Here is a 20486-nt window from a genome sequence, read left to right as displayed (position 1 = left end):
TTGAGGAATATTAGAATGTATTCAATTTTGGAATAGAACCGTCATGTAACAAAATGTGGAAAAAGTGAAGGTCTGTGAAGACTTTCCGGATGCACAAATTTTCGCCGTCACCTACCATATAACACAAAGCTTTGATTCGGATGTTTGGTTGAGGTAGCCTAGCATATATTGACCTACATTGGATTTTTAGCATCTTTAATATGGAAAATGTATCAAAGTGGCCCCTGCATTCCTCGATTTCCCTGTATGTGGCCCTCAGTAGTAAAAATTTGTCTCCATTGTTTGATGACAGGAAGAATTCCAGTCATGCAAACATTTTTTTCAGTATGCATTAGGAATGGAAAATTTGAGACTCTTGTGTTACAGAATGTGAAGCTCCAAAGAGAGAAAATGAATGAGAGACCTTTGATCCTTCTAAAACGCACTGTATGTAAAAAATTTGCCAGGGGCGCCAGAAAAGGTACATTTTTCTCAGTATCTGTTAAAAACTTAGCTATAAAAACTGGTTACTCTGAAATCCTGTAAAATATTACATTTTTAGGTCTTTAAAGACTGACATCTTTCAGGTTTGGCGCCTCTGGTAGCCTGGCGAGCTTCCATTCTGTTCTGTGAATTTGCAGCATTTCTCTCATGCATGTGTTTTTAGGGTTTGTGTGTTTTTTTTGCATTTGCAGGATTTTTCTTTTCCATTTGTTGTTCTTTTTTTTTTATCCTGCAGCGTTTATGAAATTGCAGCATTTTCTCTTTGCATGCGTTTTTCGGTGTTTGTGTGTTTTTGCGTTTGGATCATTTGGACGTTGCTGCGCATTTGCCCCTGTTGGTCACTGTAGTTTTGGTCTCTCGCCTACTTGTGAACGTAGGTTTTTTTTGTCCTTAAAAACTGAGCTTTTGGGAAAAAAAACTTTTCAGGTCAGAGTGGAGATTTTCAAAAAGTCTTGTCTGCATGAATTTTTTTTTGTTTGCATCATAAGAAATGTGTGACATTATCTCATATTTCAACTTAACAGAACATCAGTGATTCAGTAAACTCAAGTCATTCATTTACAGGTAGGGATTAGGGTTCAGGGTTTCAAAGTTAAAGTTAGGGTTATGGGTTGGGGTTGGGGTTAGGGTTAAAGTTAGATAAAGTGAAGTTTGGCACTGATTTTAAAGCTAATATAGATGTCATTGTATGTCTAATAATTGTACGCCAGGCTTCTGATCGGCCAAAATGAGCATGCCAGTCGTTACAAGATCTCGTGTCACAAGATCTTGTGAGATTAAAGCGTGACAGGATTTCTTGTTCAGAAAAAAAAAAAGGTCTCGTGAGCACTAGGCCTGGGACGATAATGAATTAATCACGCAATAAATGCCAACGAACTTAATAATTTTGCTGGCCTCAATATATTGCCATGTACTGTCTGTTTTCCTCGTCTCCCGCCTCCAAACAGGCAGGAAGAGAGTTCACTCTGTGCATTGGTTTCAGCGCCTTGGCACGTTTTGTTGCATAGAACAACAACATGAACGGAGTGAGCCCTTTTGCCAGTCATATAGGTGGGTGGAGGCAGGGATGGCGGCATACACAGCGAGCGCAGAACAGCGTAACGTAGTAGTAATTATACTAGTAGATTTTGATATATATTTTTTTATATTTTTCCATTGTACGTTTCTTAAAAGTAATGTTAAACCAATCTTTTGTATCGTTTCGTCTCGTGAACTGAGTGTCCCCGAGTAGACTATTTTTTAATATTGGAGTGGGGGAGAAATCTCAAATATCTGTGTTCATGTGGACAAAGCTACAGTATATACAGTATAAAAAAAAGAGCTGCTGGCCATGAATGGCCCAAGGATTGCACTTTGGACACCACTGCAATGGGCCAAATAGTCATCTGTGTCACTTACAGGAAAGGCATGGGATGAGGATGAGGAGGTTGGAAGAGGGGGAAAAATGCTTAGCAGGCAAGCTTTCTGAGCAATGGTGGGGAGTGGAGAGGAGGGGGGTGGCTGGCGGTGGCGGTCAGGGTAGAGGAGAGCAAATGTACTGCGGAGAGAGAGGAGGAGGAAGAGGAAGAAGAAGAAGAAGAGGAGGAGGAGGGCCTAGAGCTATTGTTCATGTCCTCCTGTGAACAAAGGGCTCATCGGGGTCCGTATGTAAACCCACAACAGGCTCCAGCCCTCTGACAAGGCCTCATGCGGGACAAAACATAGCCGACACTCTCCCCGCTATTTGGGCCGTTTTGCTTCCTGGAGAATTGGATCGATCGCGTTGGTCGTGTTGTGTTGCTACGCTGCGCCCAGGCGTCCATTCAACGGGCATATCCGTCTTTACGCACGGTGCGTACACACACGGATCTGTAAACATTCCTTTTTCTCCTCATTGGACCTCAGCGCAGGTAAACGCTCGCTTTTTCACAGCTACACACTTCTTCATCTCACTCACTGCAGAGAATGCAGCGATTAATTGTGTCTAATGAGCGAATAGAGTTGTAATTAATTTGGCTAATTTTGCGGGTTTCTTTTAAAAAGGGGATTTAATGCAAAGGTGCTAGCAAGACTAGCTAGCTGTTGGTAACAGCTGCTATCTGGGCGAGCTAATTTTAGCTTAGCCGGTATAGGCCCTCCTCTCGGTGTTATTCACACCAAAGCGATAATGTATTATGTATGATATAACGCAAAACTTGCTTTGATATAGTTTTCTCTCACATGTGGTTACATCTTTACTTCTTGCCCAAATATGTAAAGCTAACATTTCGGCCTAGCTAACTGCTAGTGGTTAGCATTACGCGCTTGGTGCCTTTCTAATTGCCATTGTAACCCCAGACCCGTCGTAAAATGTGTGTGGACGGATTTAGAAGCGATACATCCATATATATCATTAAAACGTTTAATAACTTTTAACTCAAACAAACCACCAGGTTCACAGTATCTTGTGTATTTAAGAAAAGTTGATGATTGTGTAAGTGTTTAGGTGCTAGCTGACTATGATGTGTATGCCAGTCAAACTACACCGCCAAAGCAACTACAGTATATTATATCGAGCTGATGCTATGTATATTAGTGTCTGTGATGTGCAGACTTGGCTTCTTAACTTTCGACTTTGCGACGTCGTGTTTTGAGCCTGGATACTGGAAGGGTACTGTGCATGTTCGAAGATGAGTTGTTTGTACAGTACAGAGTCTGCATGTTCGACAGAGATGAGCAAATTCCCAATGGAGGAAGTGGAATCCTGCTGATGTGATTGTGACTGCCTGTCATTAACCGCTAACAGGGGAGGAGATGAGCTAATGGAGCTCTCACCATCTAATGGACACATAACCATCGATTATTTATTTATTTATCAACTCCATTTGTGTTGTTTTTCCTCCCCCCTCCTGTGTACAACCAAGTGAAAGCGTAGTTGTTGGTTTTTTGCTTGAAGTTGTAAAACTTGTTTTGAGTCCTGACACAACACAAACCGAACAGCCAATCCCTTGTTATGCACTACATACTGTGTCCCTTTCGTCGTGCAAGTCGTCTTTTAATTAAGTCACCCATCTGTATCTATATTTCTTGTTTTGTTTTTTTTAATACAGTGGATCCTTGCGTGTTTTCGAAAAACATTACTTGATTATTAGTTGGAAATCCGGCATTTTGTGCTTGTAATCGCGAGAATTAAGCTGTTTATTGGCAGAAAACCCATCTTATTTGCCCTACATGAGCTTAAGTTGCACAGAAAGTAGCCGCAAACTGCCGAACTTCAACTTGATTGACAAAGTGTTCTTGATATGCAGGGAATCAGCTTGATATTTAGACTCGCACATCACAAACTCGGGGTGCAACCAAAAATAATATTCGTGGAAAACGATACAAATTTATAAACCGAAAGGTATGCTGGGAAGCCCATATGCACATTTCTTCAACAGGCAGTATATGTAATGTTTACAATGTACACAGACATCCCTTGGTTACTGCGGTCAATTGGTTCCAGACCTGAAACCGTGATAAGTGAATTTCTGTGAATTTATAAATGGAATATTTTCGTAGGTAGAGCATAGAAAACCTGTTTACAGCCTTCTAAATACGGTTTTTAACACCATTAGAGCCCTCTAGACATGAAATAACACCCCTATAGTCAACCGTACACTCGTATTACCCAATATAGACATAAAAGACAGAAAACGAGCTATTTAAGACCTAAATAAGACACTATATAGACTCACATATGTTATCATTGGGAGAGTCACACTCAGTATTTCCTGCAGTGGCTATTGTCTCATCAGTGTAACATTACTGACACCTAGTGGCCAGTGTAGAATGCTACATATAATGTAGTATTTGAGTGTGTCTTCTGAATGAATTTGTATGTTCATATAGCCATTTTTATGCTTAAAAATGTAGACATATGTAAAATTTGCTTTGAAAAATTGTAGTCAACCATGAAAGAGCTCTGATTTATTAATTTGTATATTTAGAAAAACCGTGATAGAGGGACGGCTGTAATAGTGTGAAAGCCTTTATTTCGATACCCGCATAGTCCACGTGGTGCAGTTCCATTGTGTGTTCCACGTGTTACTTATTTTGGTTGCACTGTGAGTGAAGGAGGCGTTTGGTTTGATGACGACCTCTTGGTTTGTGTTAGAGTGTCAAAATACATTTTTAGGAACATGAAACACCAGTCATGGAAGGTGTCCTGTGTCCGTCCCAAGCGCGGATAAATGGCAGGGTCGTGTCAGGAAGGGCATCCGGTGTAAAAATGAAGCCAAATCAAGTCATGCGGTTGACTCGCTGTGGCGACCTCTGACGGGTAAAGCTAAAAGACATCGATATAAATGTATGGCTTTTTATTTTGTAATTAGAGGGAAGGCAGCATGTGCACCTGCTGATTCCCTAAGCTTGAAAATCAGTTTGGCACATACACCCTCGAGTGTTTATTTTGTGTGGACAAGACAGGGTCATTTATGAGGCGGGGCTTCGCCATGGTAACGGCTGGGGTCATGACCTGGAGACTGCGACGCTTGGATAGCCTTTAGAGAGCTGGCCAATTAGAGTAATACAGGGGGATGAGACGTGTGAGAGACTTGTTGTTGAGCCGTGTGAGCATTGTGTGGGTATTTGAGCGTTAGTTGTGGATTTTGTTACTGAGAAGATGGAGCAACAGGAAACCCGTTATAGACTGGATGTGTTTGGGGGGGGGGGGGGGGGGGGTCGTCTAATTTGCATAATTGGACGGTGTTTGTGTGGATGGGTAAAACATTTTGGTTTGTATCATAACAAATGTGCGACATTATCTCCATGTTTTTAAACCTTATTTGCTAGGGATGAGCCGGACACTCGTCTAAAACAAGTATTCGTTACGGATAATGCATTTTTGCAGAGTACGAGCATGAAACGAGTACAGCTCATCATTTTCTGTAATCGTGATGAAGGAAAATCCTCATTGGGTAACTACTGATGTATTTGTTCTTCACGCTCTGTAATTGGCCAGTCACACACACTGGACCGCCCCTCCCTAGACAGACTCCCTACAGCCAGAGAGAGGAGTACACGGTGCATTTGACAAGACAGAGTTGAAAACGGCTGGTCGTGTTGGTCACTGTTTTTTTTTTTTTCTTTTTTCCGTCGGTTTGCTTCCAATTTGGTTGGTGGTGAGAAGTCCGTTGGAAAACTTGGCTCGTAGTACTCAACGCGGTGCTTTTGAGAAAACTACAGTGAACAAGGCTGACAGATTATTTCCCTGTTTGCCATCACTGGATGTTCACATGAATCACCAACTTCACACAGATCATTAGAAAATAATTAAATGAAGTCTTACAGATCACACACACATACACAGTACACATACAGCTGAATAATAAACAAACACAGCACCTTCTGATCAGCCCGTATCAATTTCAGACTTAAGATAATGTACTGATTTAAGCCCCACCCATTTCAGTTTAAACCACGCCCACTTCACCCGTTTATACCCCGCCCATTCCGAGTACAGATGCGTATACATGAACAGATAGTGGTATACTCGCTAATCCTTATTTACAGCCAAACATGAAGTTATATATTTATGGGTGTTGGCTTCATTTAATTCAGCGGCAGACACGTGCGCTGTACTATAACACGCACAAGTGATTTTTTAAAAAATTCATGTTTGGTGAGCTCCATGTGCGCTGTTGTACATCTAATATATCACTATATGGATGAACAGATGCGTTATAATGTCCGACCAAGTCAGCTGTGGTATGTGTGTAACAGATGTCAGCTAGTGTGGCTGTGTGATAGTATGTTGTGTACACCTTAAGAGCTGAGCTGGACAGTGGGTTGACAGCCCGGGGTTTTTGGCTCACTGGGCAGCACTGATTGACTTGACTGTTAATCAGTGGCGATGTGTGGATGCTGGGTCGAGTCCGGGCAGGGTGCAGGGCCGGTCCACGTTACGTCTGTGTATGATGTGTGCTCAGAAGCAGAGTTGTGTAGTTGTGGTGCGTCGCCACAAATAAATACACGTTGAACTGATATAGGTGCCACTTCAGCAGTGTTTTCAACGTACTATTTGGCAGGCTAAAATACAACCACTTTAAATTAGCCTTTGGTCCTCAAACACACTAAATGAAAACAACCTTTAATTTCTAATTGCTGTCTTGTTTCTTATCCAGGCTGTTCCTCCAAGTCGTTCAAGCTGTACTCCCCCAAGGAGCCTCCCAACGGTAGCACTTTTCCCCCTTTCCATCCCGGCACCATGCTGGACAGAGACGTGGGGTGAGTTTTATACAGTATCTACTATTTCCATGATTGAAATCCTTTTTTACATTTCTATTAGTGTTATTCTAGCTAACGTTGCTAGCCTACATGCAAACTTGGCTAGTTGGGGTTAACTCGCTTCTCCTACTTTGGGAGATGGGCTCTCACTAAATGTTGTGAACTCCTGGGTCCATGCAAGTGGCGTATTGATCAGATTAATCCTGCCCTAATTGTTGTTTTTTGCTGTGTGCGCGTGCGTGCAAGTGTACTGTAGAGGGAAGGGCAACAAAAATACATTAGCTTCAAATGGCACTATTTGAGTCAGAATCCAAAAAATTGCAGGACTCATTTTGATTTGTCCCAGTGATTCTGAGACGGATGTCTCGTTATAAGATATTGGTTTGGGAAAATGGCACTGTAATTATTGAACAGCTCATGATTTGTGTAAATTTGAACTACTGTTTGCTTGATGCTTGATAGGTTCACAAATCATCAGTCAAAATGCTCAAGTGAGATGCTATGGAGGTTTTAGAGGCTAAAATGTCTCCTGGGTTTCTCAATTACTTTTAGACCATTTGTAAAATGTGACCTGTAGAACGGTGAGTGTTGTGTCCATCCTGTCATCTGCATTGGCTTTTATTATTAACATTGTCACCATACCATTCCATAAACACTAGATCTTAACCCTTTAAGCGCCAAAGTTGCAAAATTGCGACAAGTGACACTGCTGAATTTAACAAGCCATAGCTGTGTATATGGTGTCTCATGTTGTGACTACTTTACTCTAGGAGATGGCGGACATCTGTAACTTCAATCTGAGCTACATTTGTGGGCGTGTTTCTATGCAAAGTTTACGAGTTTATAGAGTTTAAACCGCCGTGTGCTTGGCGGCAACGAGTCTGCTCGACATGACAGTCCACAAGCAGCACATACTGGAACGATGCTTTGCTTCACCGTCTTCGGAGTGGCCAAAGGGAACGTGGTGGGTGTAGCAGTGGTGGTCAAAACACTGCTAATGGTGAGGGGGGTAGCGGGAATGTAAGAAAACACGGTAATGGCGGCGGACACGGTATAATCTGCAGCAGAAAATGCACTACTAATAGTGGTGGAGGCAGCAGTGGTGTTCAAGATCCCGCTGTAAATGACGATGATGATGGCTGGGTTTGCTTGAGAGATGAGTATCACAAGTGGATCAGACATTTTAATGAGCCTTTTGGGTTTAGTGGAGACAGGATCTGACAAATCCTGAGCCTGGTAAGGTCATAATATGCAAATTAGATGAGTGAATGTACTCATCACAAACTTTGGGTTATACTGATGATTTTTCTCATTTACGGTATACCTTTATCTCTAACCATTTTCAAGCTACAACCTTTTGAAATAGTAATATCAAAACTATTTTCTTTAAAAAAAACTCTGGCGCCTAAGGGATTTATATCACTCCCTTCAGTCTGTTGCTCTAAGTTTATTTTCATGAAGGTCAGACTTGTAGTATTCAACACCTATACTGAATGTGGGCTTGGACGGGCCCAACAGGACGCATTGACGAGTGACGCAGAAGTCATGTTAATGTTTTCTGTGAAGACTTGAAAACCATCCGTTGGTTTTGACAGATGAAAGATGTTTGATGGAAGTGGACTGTTAACAGATACCTCCCCGGAGAAGAAGTGCATGCTGCAGAATTGTCTACTGGTGAAGTGTGAAATACTCGGGATTAGGGAAATCCTGTAGCCTTGCCAACCTGTGATCACTTCTCTGGGAGAAATATTTCACATGGGTGGTAATTCCACTCTCAGCAGAGCACAATCTCAGCCTTTGGTAGAAAGCAGTTGTTATAGTTTAATACAGTAGATCCCTGCCTATTCGTGACCCTGCATAGCCACGGATTTCTTACCTCGGCCTTAAATTGTAATTTTTTTATGGTAACTTAAATAGAAAGTGGATTGATGGCGTTACTTCAGGTGAAAGAGAGTGCTGCAGGTATGAATCCAGCAGAGGGCGCTGTTTTTTGCTCAAAAATTTCCCAGCAAGTAATGTCTTGACGTGATATTTGTGTAACTGCACGTTTTGTTAGTATACAAACCGTATTTATAAGTATAAATGCTATGTTTTTTGTTTTTTTTTCTTCCCTGTCCTGTCCAGCCTTTAAGGCAGATACAATTGTAGATCTAAATGGCCTCAAGTGCTCAACAGATTTACTCTGCCAGGGAGAAGTCTAATATACACTTCCCCTGTTATACAGAATTTATTTGACTTGGATGCACGTTATTATGCAAATTTGGAGCGGCCGGACCAGAGCAGGAGGGGACAGAGAAGAAGAGAAAAGAAAACAGAGGGGGGTGTGCGGGGACAAGAGGGGGACAAAAAAAAAGACAAGACAAGGACAAAAAAATAAATAAATAAAATACGTAAATAAATAAATGCTATGTATGCCTGTAATTGTTTCTTAAATGTGTAAAACAATGTAAAATGCGCTTAATAACTCAAATATAATATTAACACATAATCATGCTAGTGGATAGATTGCAGTGGCAGATTTTGGCCGTAATGACTTTGGTTATTACGGTTACCTGATGGCAAACGCGGTGACGTCACTGAAAATGAGCCAGTGAAATTGTTTTACTTCCCGAGATGTGAATGAGACAACCATGGCTTGCTTCAAACTAAGAAAAGTTGATAGAGAAAACAGAACATTTCAATGTGAATGGATGAATCGATATGTTAATTTTTCTAGAATCCAATGCCAAACCATTGTGTCTCATATGCCCTGAAACTGTAGCGCTGATCAAAAGTGGGAATGTGACACGCCATTACAAGACAAAACAAATCATTCAAGGGGAAGTGTCCACTGAAGTCTAATGTGAGAGTGTGGATAATTATGTAGTTTATAGCCCAGTATGAAAAAGCTACGAGATGATAACACATTCATTTACAGCACAGCAACGTGCAAATGAGTGTTCACGGCATGGCTCAGGTGGTAGAGTGGTCGTCTCCTAACCTGCGGGTTCGATCCCTCACGGGAGGATCATGTCGAAGTGTAAGTGTCCTTCGGCAAGATACTGTTGCTGCTGATGCTGCGTCATCAGTAGGTAAATGTGCTCGCAGTGTCAAAGCTCTTTGACTGCCTTGGAGGTGGAAAAGCGCTATACAAGTGAGACCATTTATCCCTTACCTTACTTGATTGTGTGGATGTTGGGACAAAACACAAGCGCGTTCTTCTGCTTCAGAGGCCTTACTCAAAGGTAAATCAAAAGAGTAATTGTGACAAATTCAGGCAAATCCCAATGTCCCCCTCAACAAGAAAATCTAAAACTTTAACAAAGGATGTCCTGTAGCAGCTTTAATTTTAAAGTTACGCTCATTCAATTATTATTTGTTATTTTATTTATTGGATTCTTTGTACAGGTAAACCTTTTATTATTTATGTGACATCTGGTCCTGTTTTCTTTTAAACGCAATGTTAGGTGCCAAGATAAATGTGTTGTTTTGAAACAATAGGGAGTTGTGCAGGGTTTCATTACATTTCATGTTCCTATGCGCTAGTCTGCTCGATGCAATTTAAAGCAAAATGAGGTTCGGACCTTCGATTTGAAAAAATTTGCTGCATAAGCGAACCTTACTCAATTTTAATTGAAGACCCCTGATTTAGAGTATGGGTGCGCAGTGCTTCCCACAGGACTGCAATGTATGTGTGGTGGTGTGGAGGGGAGCTAGATCACGCCATCGTCGAATCATCACATCAAATATGTTTAGTATTACAAATGAACTTTCTTCTATCGCGTTTATTTAATGTCACAAACGCAATTTTTAATTGGGGGTTGGTCTCCAAAGACATAGGTCTCCTAGTAATATACCAGAAAAAGATGCTAGATTTGTTGCGAGTCGCCCTTTTGAAAAAGATATCTAAAGCACAGGTGTCAAACTCAAGGCCTGTTGGCCAAATGTGGCCCACCACATCATTTTTTGTGGCCCTTGCAACTGTTTGGAAAAAAGTATTGAGTTGGCCTGTATCACAGACCTCATCAAACAAAATGCTTCGGTAATCTGTGCAGTAAAGTAATGCAGTCTTGGGGATCTACTGTATTAGCATAATGTTAGAAAGTAAAAGTATGGCTTGATTTTCATTAAAGACAGAATAACATATTTGAGTAAAACTGCAAATGTTTTACTTGAGGCTTTGTGTTATTGAGGCAAGTGTTGGTTGTTTGATTGTAGCACCTGATGCTCATTCAGTTAAGTAAAGCTACATGTTGGTATAGAATCATTTGTGTTGTGTGTATGTGCAGTATTCATGGTCCTATCCTTTGTCTGACAGAGTTTCTTGTGTTCTGGATTAGTGGCACAATATGTGATTAAACAGATCTGTTTCTTGCTTCTCCAGTCCAACCCCAATGTATCCTCCCACATACCTGGAACCAGGCATTGGGTAAGAGAATATTAATCTCTATAGATAATTTTGCGGTCTCATCTCGCATTCAATTGAGCATTAAGTCTGACCAGAGTAAATTAGGTCGCTAAACAGCCCTGAAAGTATCGAAGCTCAGAATTTCCCTTCTGTTTTACTACTACAAGCCAACTGTTCTCAACTGCTTTCCTCTTCCTTTTGTTTTCTCTTCCTGTTTTATGGTGTAGGAGGCATACGCCATATGGCAACCAGACAGACTACAGAATATTTGAACTAAACAAACGGCTACAGAACTGGACAGAGGTTTGTAAACTCTACCGTGCTCATTCCCACAACACAAGAACTGTATATGGTAACATCATATTTATCCCTTCTCCAAACTCTAGGAGTGTGATAACCTCTGGTGGGATGCATTTACTACAGAGTTTTTTGAAGATGACGCCATGTTGACCATTACTTTCTGTCTGGAGGATGGACCTAAGCGTTATAGTAAGAAACCATACCATACAGGGTTCCTACGAAAGTATGGAATTTGATTTTTATAAAATTTCAGATCTGGAAACTTTTGGAAACTATTTGTTTCTAAGACTGTTACCATGGTTCAGTTTTCTAAACGATAAAATTATGAATAACAACAACAAAAAAAGGAACCATCTGTTTTTCTAAGGCGCTTCTTAGGGAAGCTAAGATGTTTGTGTGAGAGCACAGAGTGGTCCCGGAAAACATTTGGGAAGATTGACAAGATGAAAGGCCAGCCCTTTGCTCTTATCTTTCTCTAACCCTTTGTATGAGCTACATTACCTAGCTATAATTGAATGTAAAATCTAATCCAAAAATTATACGGTGACATACAGTATTGACAGACATATTCAGAATAATGAAAACAAAGTATTAATACCATAACTTTACATGATACTACAGCTACAACTAATAATTATTTTCTTAATTGATTTATCTGAGAATAAACAACGTTTTGATTAATTGAGTAATCGGTTAGGCCCTAGACGGACCAAATCAATATGAACCAAACACAAACAGTTGTTTGGTCTGCAACATCTGTTTTTCAATGTCAAAAGTGTGTGTGAATATCTTTGTTTTGCCTAAAACACAAAGCTAATAGGTCTGCTTTTACGGGTGGCTAAAGAAATGTAAAAAAGCAGAAAGCAACTGAAAGCAGAGGATATTCACATTTTAAAATCAAAAACCTATTTGATTGAATACTGTCGCCCCTTGCCACTTTGTGCTTTGAATTTTGCGGCTTCAGTTTATCATGGTTTTTCAAAAATGTATGAATAATTAAATCATGTTGTTTTGTGGTTGATTCAGCTTATTTTTTGGGAGGAAAAAAAAAGAAGCATATTTAAGCAAATTTTACAAGTATTTTTTTCACTTTAAAATTTCAAAGCACTTTCAAGCATAAAAATGACTAAATGAATTACAATACAAATATAAGACATCCAGAAGACACCTTCCAAAGACCATATGTAGTCTCCTACACTGGTCACGAGGTGTCATGTAATGTAATGTTACTGTCATGTTCAGTGAGACACACAAGCACCAGACTTGATCGACGGAACAGGCTTTTATTGCAGATTTGAATTATTTCACAGCAGACACAGTAATCCCTGATATCAATATCGGATTGGAATATTCCTACTTATTTATGTCTTATTTTGTGTTATGCCTACTTTATTGCGTAAAATGAGTGTAAAAATGACTATGGTGATGATGTATTTAGAAGGCCATAAGCAAGTTTTCTATAGTCTAATATTCAGTCTGGTCTGGTTCTGTTCTGGAACCAAGTAACCGTGATAAACGAGGGATTACTGTACCAAAATAGTTGCCGATTAATTGGATAATCGATGAATCATCGGTTCATTGATCAGTTGTTGCAGCTCTAAGGATACACATCTGTTTACTGAGTCTTGGAGAAAGTACGGAATTTTTAAATGTCAAATTCATAGGAACCCTGGCCATATGAACTGACTCACAAATCAGCTGTATAATCAAACCATCTTTATATGCTAACCCCTTTTTTTCCCTTTCCTTTCATTTCATCAAGCAATTGGTCGTACGTTGATTCCAAGGTACTTCCGGAGTATATTTGAAGGTGGTGCCACTGAACTCTATTATGTGCTGAAACATCCCAAGGAATCATTCCACAACAACTTTGTCTCCCTTGACTGTGATCAGTGCACCATGGTCTCCCAGAATGGAAAGCCAATGTTCACACAAGTGAGTGTGTGTCTGTGTTTTCGCTTTGTGTGAGTCTGCTAAGAGTGGATCATACCTTACAAACTTTACTTCAAGTCAGACTTTTTCATTGTCAGTCAGGACTGTAAACTCCCCATCCTTTGCTGACACACACTAAATGGAAATAAGTATTGGGACACCTGCACAGTAGTATACGTGCTGATAATGGGAAGATTTTTAAATTGCTGTGGGGAATTTTTGTCCCTTCATACAAAATGTTGGTTACAAGGCTCCAAAGTTCTTTCACACCAGTGTCATCCAACTTTATAGACATTGCTATGTGTACTAGTTATTGGTCCTTTTACCGTAATAATCAATATCAAGAATCAATAAAATAACAAGCTGGGTGAGATGCAGTCAGTACGCATGTGGTCATAACTGTTATATCCTGACCCCAATTGTCTGAACTCTTGTAGGTGTGTGTGGAGGGACGATTGTACCTGGAATTCATGTTTGATGACATGATGAGGATAAAAACGTGGCACTTCAGCATCAGACAACACCGTGAACTCATCCCTCGCAGTATACTGGCCATGCATGTGAGTGGATGGCGTTTTTTTTTTTTTTATGTGTTATCACTGTGTATATGTGTGACTGTTATTTATTTTGTTTTTCAATTATGACTCTCAGGCCCAGGACCCACAGATGCTGGACCAGCTGTCCAAAAATATTACAAGATGTGGCTTGTCAAACTCTACTCTAAACTACCTCCGAGTAAGTCAAATATACAGAACATTAGAACTCCACCTGGTGTTGTTCCGTGGTTGCTCCAATCTTATTGCATATTTCATTCTGTGTTGCCAGATGAGAAGTGACAAATTATCGTACCAGCAGATTTAAATGTTTATATTTTGAGGAAAATTGTCATGATTGACGTCTTGATTTGACATTGCTCCAGACCATCTGTTACATGACCACAGACAGTGTATAGTATAGCTTAATGCAGTAATGCAGTTTTACCTTTTAAATAAACTAACCGCACCATGGAAAATGCTGCCACTGGCAGAACAGCACCCCCACCTGGCTGTTAACAGGCATGTGAGACAACCAACATCATGCACAATGAAGTTTGTATCTTGTTTGTGTTTAATATGTATTGAACAGGTCAAATTATTGCACATGGTTGGATTCTTTAAATTATTGATCATAAAGAGGTGAAGTTATTTTATAAATACAATAATTATTGGACATCTGGCAACACTGAATTAATTTGAACATACACCTATAGAACATTACAGGAATTGACTTTTGTTTTTGACTACAACTGTTCGGACTACAAAATGAGTTTTGTATGTTGAGTAGATACCTGTCATTTAATATAGTACAGGCCTAAAGTTTGAACACACCTTCTCATTGACTGCGTTCTTTATTTTAATGACTGTTTAAATTGTAGATTCTCAAAACTACTATGAAACTATGAATGAACACTTGGAATTCTGTACTTAACAAAAACAAGTGAAGTAACTCTAAATGTCTATTTTAGATAGCGCTGCAAACCCTTGGTGTTCTCTCAATGATCTTCATGAGGTAGTCACCTGAAATGGTTTTCGCTTCACAGGTGTGCCTTGTCAGGGCTACTTAGTGGAATTTCTTGCCTTAATAATGGGGTTGGGACCATGGGGTTGTATTGTGTGTGTGTGTGTGTGTGTGTGTGTGTGTGTGTGTGTGTGTGTGTGTGTGTGTGTGTGCCCAAACCTTTGGCCTGTACTGTACATTCATACAAGTCAGACTTGCGTGCGTTTTCTCAAGTAAACGTGACAGAAGAAAGAATGAACTCCCCAAACATAAAACAAAACAGCCACTTTGAGCTGTAAAGGTACCAAGTAGGCATGGGTATTTTAAGACATATTCTTGGTCTATAGCTTTTGGATACTTAAGACACACAAGCACAAGAAGAAATATTACAACTCTTGCAACAATTAGTCCTTGTTTAAAAAAGAAACAAACATAAAAACAATTAGCTGGAGAGACTGGTGGATAGAAAAGCAAAAGAGTCTACTTAAACTCCTTACATTGAAATTAGTCAACCTAAACAAAGATTTATTTTGCTGTCCTTTTGAGAGTGAACTAGTTTGGGCTTATGTATTTGCGCCCTCTGCTGGTTGCTGCCAAGTAGGGAAATTAACTCGTGCACCCTCATCAAAATGAAGGTTATTTGTCATCTTTGAAAGTAGGACCTCTGACAATCTCTAAACACACATTTGATCTCTGCTCCAGCTGTGTGTGATTCTGGAGCCGATGCAAGAACTGATGTCCCGACACAAGACATACAGCCTCAGCCCCAGAGACTGCCTCAAGACCTGCCTCTTCCAGAAATGGCAGCGGATGGTGGCACCACCAGGTAGGTGACCAGCAAGCATACAAACATTATGCATACAAACACTACACAATGCCCACACTGTGCGTAACTCTTCCTCCGTCCCCCGTTCTGTAGCCGAGCCATCAAGACAGGCCCCAAGCAAGCGACGGAAGCGTAAGATGTCAGGTGGCAGTACCATTAGCGGAGGAGGAGGAACTAATAACAACAGTAATAACAAAAAGAAGAGTCCCGGCAGTGGATTCCCACTGTCCAGCCAGGTTCCAGTAAGTACATCAGTGTAATCATTATATATACTACTGGTATTAAAAAAACTTGGTTGGTTCATTGTGTGTGCCAGTGAATGACATATTAGCCTGGTGTTTCCCACAGGACTCCAATCTAGTTGTGGTAATGCGGTCCATTATGGCGCCACTAGATGATGCCGTTGTCTAATTTGCAAAATTGGCCATGCCACATGTGCATGGGATTTTTATGACCACTGTGGGAGCCAAAAAGAGAAGCATGACAAATAGGCATAGAAATACAAATAAACTTCTGCTGTCACTACTTTTTTTTTTTTTATGTCACAAGCAAGACAGTACTGCCCGTGAATGTATTTTGATGTGGGGGGCCCACAGAAGCAGCGCCAGCTTGTTGACAAGAGCAATACAGGCTTTCATGTTAAGAGTCCAATAATACCAGAAAACGTTGCTAGACATGTCCCTTTTTTAAAATAAGAAACAAGAGGTGTCTGATTAGTCACTAAATGTAGCACAAAGTCGGTCGCTAAGTTGGCATCATTGATCACTCGTCGTTTTATTCTGTGGCAGTCCAGGCATGAGTTGTGTTAAGAAGCTAGGATCAGGGTGTCCAAACTTTTTCCACTGAGGGTCGCATACTGAAACATCAAAGGATGCTTGTGCCACTTTGGAATTTTTATATGTTCTTTTTAGTATGTTTTATAAAAAGGTCCAACAAAATGTACAGTGCAATTAAAGGCAAAGCTTTGCGTTATTGTTAAACAGCTTCAACATTCAAGCTTTTTCCCTTTACATAATGCCTTGTCCTCTGACCGCACTTTGGACACTCCTGGACTAAATGAAGGTTGAAGAAACATGTTCTGATGAAAAACTGTGCATTAGTTTGTAACTGTTAAGCATCGATGCAATGACTGTAGAGTATGAGTTATTGAATGATTTGCATTTTTGCGCCACCAGTGTCACTACTGCTGCCACCACAACAACAACGATGGTGCAAAACGTTAGCTCAGCTATTTAGACCAAAGCCAAGCCATTCTGTTTAGGCTAACGATGTTGTCATGGTACCTACCAGCCTGCATCCGGACTCTGCACCCATTCTCCTGGTTTCAGTCATCACCCGGTGAAAGGACAGTAATGTGGTCTACTACAGCCACAAAGAAGCAACCCATACAGGGTCCTTATTACACTTATTTTACCTCATAGATTGTGTGCCTTTTGTGGCGGTGAATAAAAGAGATGGACATAAACGGACGTAGCTTGGTTAGCTTGTCTAATGGGATGTCAGCCTCTGCAAACAGCTACAAAATCCTCAACAAACTTTAATGCTCGTGCTTGTGGTTAAGGAAGACATAGTTGCGATGCAATTCCAATTGCTTTATTAACAAGCGGCGCAAACACATTGTATATACAGACTCATGTAGCCCGAGTCGGCCTAACATGCTCTGCTAACCCACATTTCCACTCAGGCAAGCTCACAAGTAAGAGATGACTTTCCAAGTTATTTCGCGGACTTAGCTGTCATTTGAGGTTTCCGATTTGTGTTTGTGAATGAGGAGTCCGCTGGGGAAATATTTCCCCACAAAAATGTTCCTTTTCCTCACGATGACAGCATTTCATTCACATCATGTCCATTTCTGCAAGATTCCACATTTAAGAGCAGATTCGGTTTTTATTGGCCAATTCCACAACTCCGTTAAGGTGGCAATCATAGCGCCCTAGGCACTTAAGCTTGCCATCTCGTGTCTTTTTGGTTCCGCCATTTCTGGTTACCCTTGGCAGTTTTTATTCTGTGATCGCTTTCTTTGTAGAGATACTACATTGTTCAGACAGTAGTGTCACTTAGTGTTTAAACTAAGAGGTACAAAACGGTTAAATGCATATTTTATGTAGTTTGGACACCCCTGTTCTACATTTACAGACAGTCTCTTTTTGGAATGTTTATAAGTGAGGGCAAAATCTATTTGTGGGGTCCGCCATCGTGAAATGAATGTATTGGAAACACCGTTAGACCCTTTTTAATCAGCCTGTTCAAGGTGAAGTGGTGAGTAGGGGCCATGACTCCACTAATATTCCACCTCCTGATGTAGAAGTCCATCACTGTACATATCATGCTATTAGTGTTTAGTTAGGTCACTTCATCTCACATGGAGTATTGTTATCAATGCCCAAAGTTGTAGTCTTTTTGGCAGTGGAGTATGTCCTACCCTTAACATGTCTGGCCTGTGCAGGATGTGATGGTAGTGGGAGAGCCCACGCTGATGGGAGGGGAGTTTGGCGACGAGGACGAGCGTTTGATCACGCGGCTGGAGAACACACAGTTTGACGCGGCCAACGGCATTGACGACGAGGACAGCTTCAACAACTCCCCGGCTCTGGGATCCAACTCGCCGTGGAACAACAAAGCGCCCTCTAGCCAGGAGAGCAAGAGTGACAACCCCACCTCGCAGGCATCGCAATAGAGTCGGGGCCCCACATTCGCAACACAGAACCCTCGCTCCATTTTCCTTGCCCCCCCCCCCCCCCCCCCCCCCCCCCCCCAACCCTAACCCCAAGCCAAAAGTCATGAGAGTAACCGCTTGCTCACCAGCCCCCGACATGCATTTAGAGCTCAGACTCTTCAAACACACGTCGCCTGACAGAGCTCAGTTTGACCTCCTGCCAGCTCCATGGAGCCACAGGAAGTACCACAGGGCTTCCCAAGTTATAGGCAATGTGGCTCCTGTCTGGTCTTTTCCCGTGTTTCATACTCAAAATGTCCTGTCTCCTCAGTGACTTGGCAATTAAGATGAAGATGTAGGAATTGAATCCAGGAGAGAAGTGTGCACCCTAAACAGCCCAGGCTAAACTCGACAACGCTACAAAGCAAGCAGTGTGGCTCAGCTCTGGTGGCAAGTTGCTTAGGGACAGCTTGTCCGCCCAGCCTCTAAAGCGACTCTCAATTCTTGGCTGCTCTGATGCATCAAGTCACTAGAAAACTTTGGTTGTTTGTGTGTGCACGTGTGGGTGAGTGAGGAAAAGGTGACTTGGGAGAAAGTAGCAGCCTAAACATGCTTGTGGCTTGGTCAAATCAAGCAGACCAGAATTTTGAATCGTTTATGGAAAAATGATCAGAATTTTTACAGTCCTCATGCATGGGTCGACTCACGCTAAACACACTCATGCGTGCGCACACAAACACACACGTCCGATGGAAGGTGTTTCAGTCCCTTGGTGCACGAGCCATCTCTGAGTAAACTAGAGTGTAAGCAGTTCTCTTCAGCAGAGAACATACGTACATCAACATACACACTTACACATTTTAAGAGGTTTTATACAGTATATATTTCCCTAGAATGTTTTTTTTTTTATTTGTATTAAACTTCATTATTTCATTTGTTATTTTTTTTTAACCTATACTGAAAAGCTACAGACCAAGGAGCAACACAGGACTTTTATTCTTCCCCTGAAATATATTGTTTTTAACTTTTGTGTTTATAAAAGAAATTATTTAGTGTGGATGTTTTATTTTGTCTTTCTGTTCCTTTTGAAATTTTGTGTATTTGTGCTTGTATATTTAAGGTAGTAGAAAAGTTCTGTCTGACTGTAATAAGATGTATTCTTACTTAGATATACCTAAAGCCATCCTGATCTAATGTATAAAAAAAAAAAAATAGGGAAAACGAGGAAAAATAACTTGGACCCTCTATCCTCCCCCCAGCTCTATCTTCCTCTTTTTTTTTTTCTTTTTTTTTTTTTCTTTTAAGGGTAGTGTAAATTTAAATTACCAAAACCTGGGGGTACAGTGGCACCATAGGAAGTTTTCCTGTGTCTCATTTGTCTTCTGTATTTATTTAGAAAATGTCAGAAATTCACTTTCATGTCTGCATACATCCCCCCCCCCCCCTCCACATTTGTCACAATTAGACGTGTTGCAGCTTTCAACCTGATCTTTTTTTCTAACCACAGACTTTCACACCAAGTTTTTTTTCCAAATGATTTCATGAGTAACAGCCACCCAAACATGTTCCAAAACCAGCCAAACATTGTTCATTCAGGGTATTTCGTAGCAGAGTCGTCGTGAAATGCAACAATTCTTTATGGCTGAAAGGTCAGGGGTCATCAAGAAGCCGTGCTGTTTTGGATTTAGCCCCTCCGGGATACATCGTGATCACAAGTGACATGGGATATTCCGACTCTTTGTACATTTCTATTTGCTATAAGTTCAACACATTTAAAATTGAGTTTGAATGGTGACTTGTACCTTCCGCAAACCCTGTAGAATCATTGTTTGATATCTTTTTTTCTTTTCTTTTTTTAAAATTTGATTAGTTTCTGCCCTTGCTAATTAATGTATGGTACCAATAAAAAAAGATACATTTTCACTTTAAGAAATTGTTTCTCAAGTCTTTGCAAACCTAAGTACTACTTTAAATTGGATTTTGAAAAAATAAAGCATTTTATAAAAGCTGTACTGTATAAAGCGCATCGTTGTATACAGTATGGTATTGGCTTAGTTTATTCTGAGCATCTTATTTACGGTTACACAAGTCAACATGTCTGAAAAGAAGCATATTTAATCCTAGCCCTTCTCTGTGTCAGC

The 20486-nt window shown here is 40.7% G+C and overlaps 1 protein-coding gene across 1 annotated transcript in view; it reads left to right on the top strand.

Moving 5' to 3' along the window:
• The window catches only part of ldb1b (LIM-domain binding 1b), a 46205-nt gene extending 27791 nt beyond the window's left edge, over window positions 1-18414 (top strand). Inside the window, exons 2-11 of the mRNA XM_054778783.1 lie at window positions 6606-6708; window positions 11072-11116; window positions 11323-11398; window positions 11482-11584; window positions 13158-13330; window positions 13765-13887; window positions 13979-14062; window positions 15566-15689; window positions 15783-15931; window positions 18136-18414. Of these exons, the coding sequence (XP_054634758.1) occupies window positions 6689-6708; window positions 11072-11116; window positions 11323-11398; window positions 11482-11584; window positions 13158-13330; window positions 13765-13887; window positions 13979-14062; window positions 15566-15689; window positions 15783-15931; window positions 18136-18366 (1128 nt within the window). The 5' untranslated portion in view covers window positions 6606-6688 and the 3' untranslated portion in view covers window positions 18367-18414. The remainder of the gene's footprint in view (window positions 1-6605; window positions 6709-11071; window positions 11117-11322; window positions 11399-11481; window positions 11585-13157; window positions 13331-13764; window positions 13888-13978; window positions 14063-15565; window positions 15690-15782; window positions 15932-18135) is intronic.
• Window positions 18415-20486: the final 2072 nt, after the last annotated feature.

Source organism: Dunckerocampus dactyliophorus, chromosome 6, assembly GCF_027744805.1.
Source record: "Dunckerocampus dactyliophorus isolate RoL2022-P2 chromosome 6, RoL_Ddac_1.1, whole genome shotgun sequence".
NCBI classification, from domain to species: domain Eukaryota; kingdom Metazoa; phylum Chordata; class Actinopteri; order Syngnathiformes; family Syngnathidae; genus Dunckerocampus; species Dunckerocampus dactyliophorus.
Note: the sequence above shows the minus strand (reverse complement) of the source record. Positions and strands in the feature narration are given on the sequence as shown.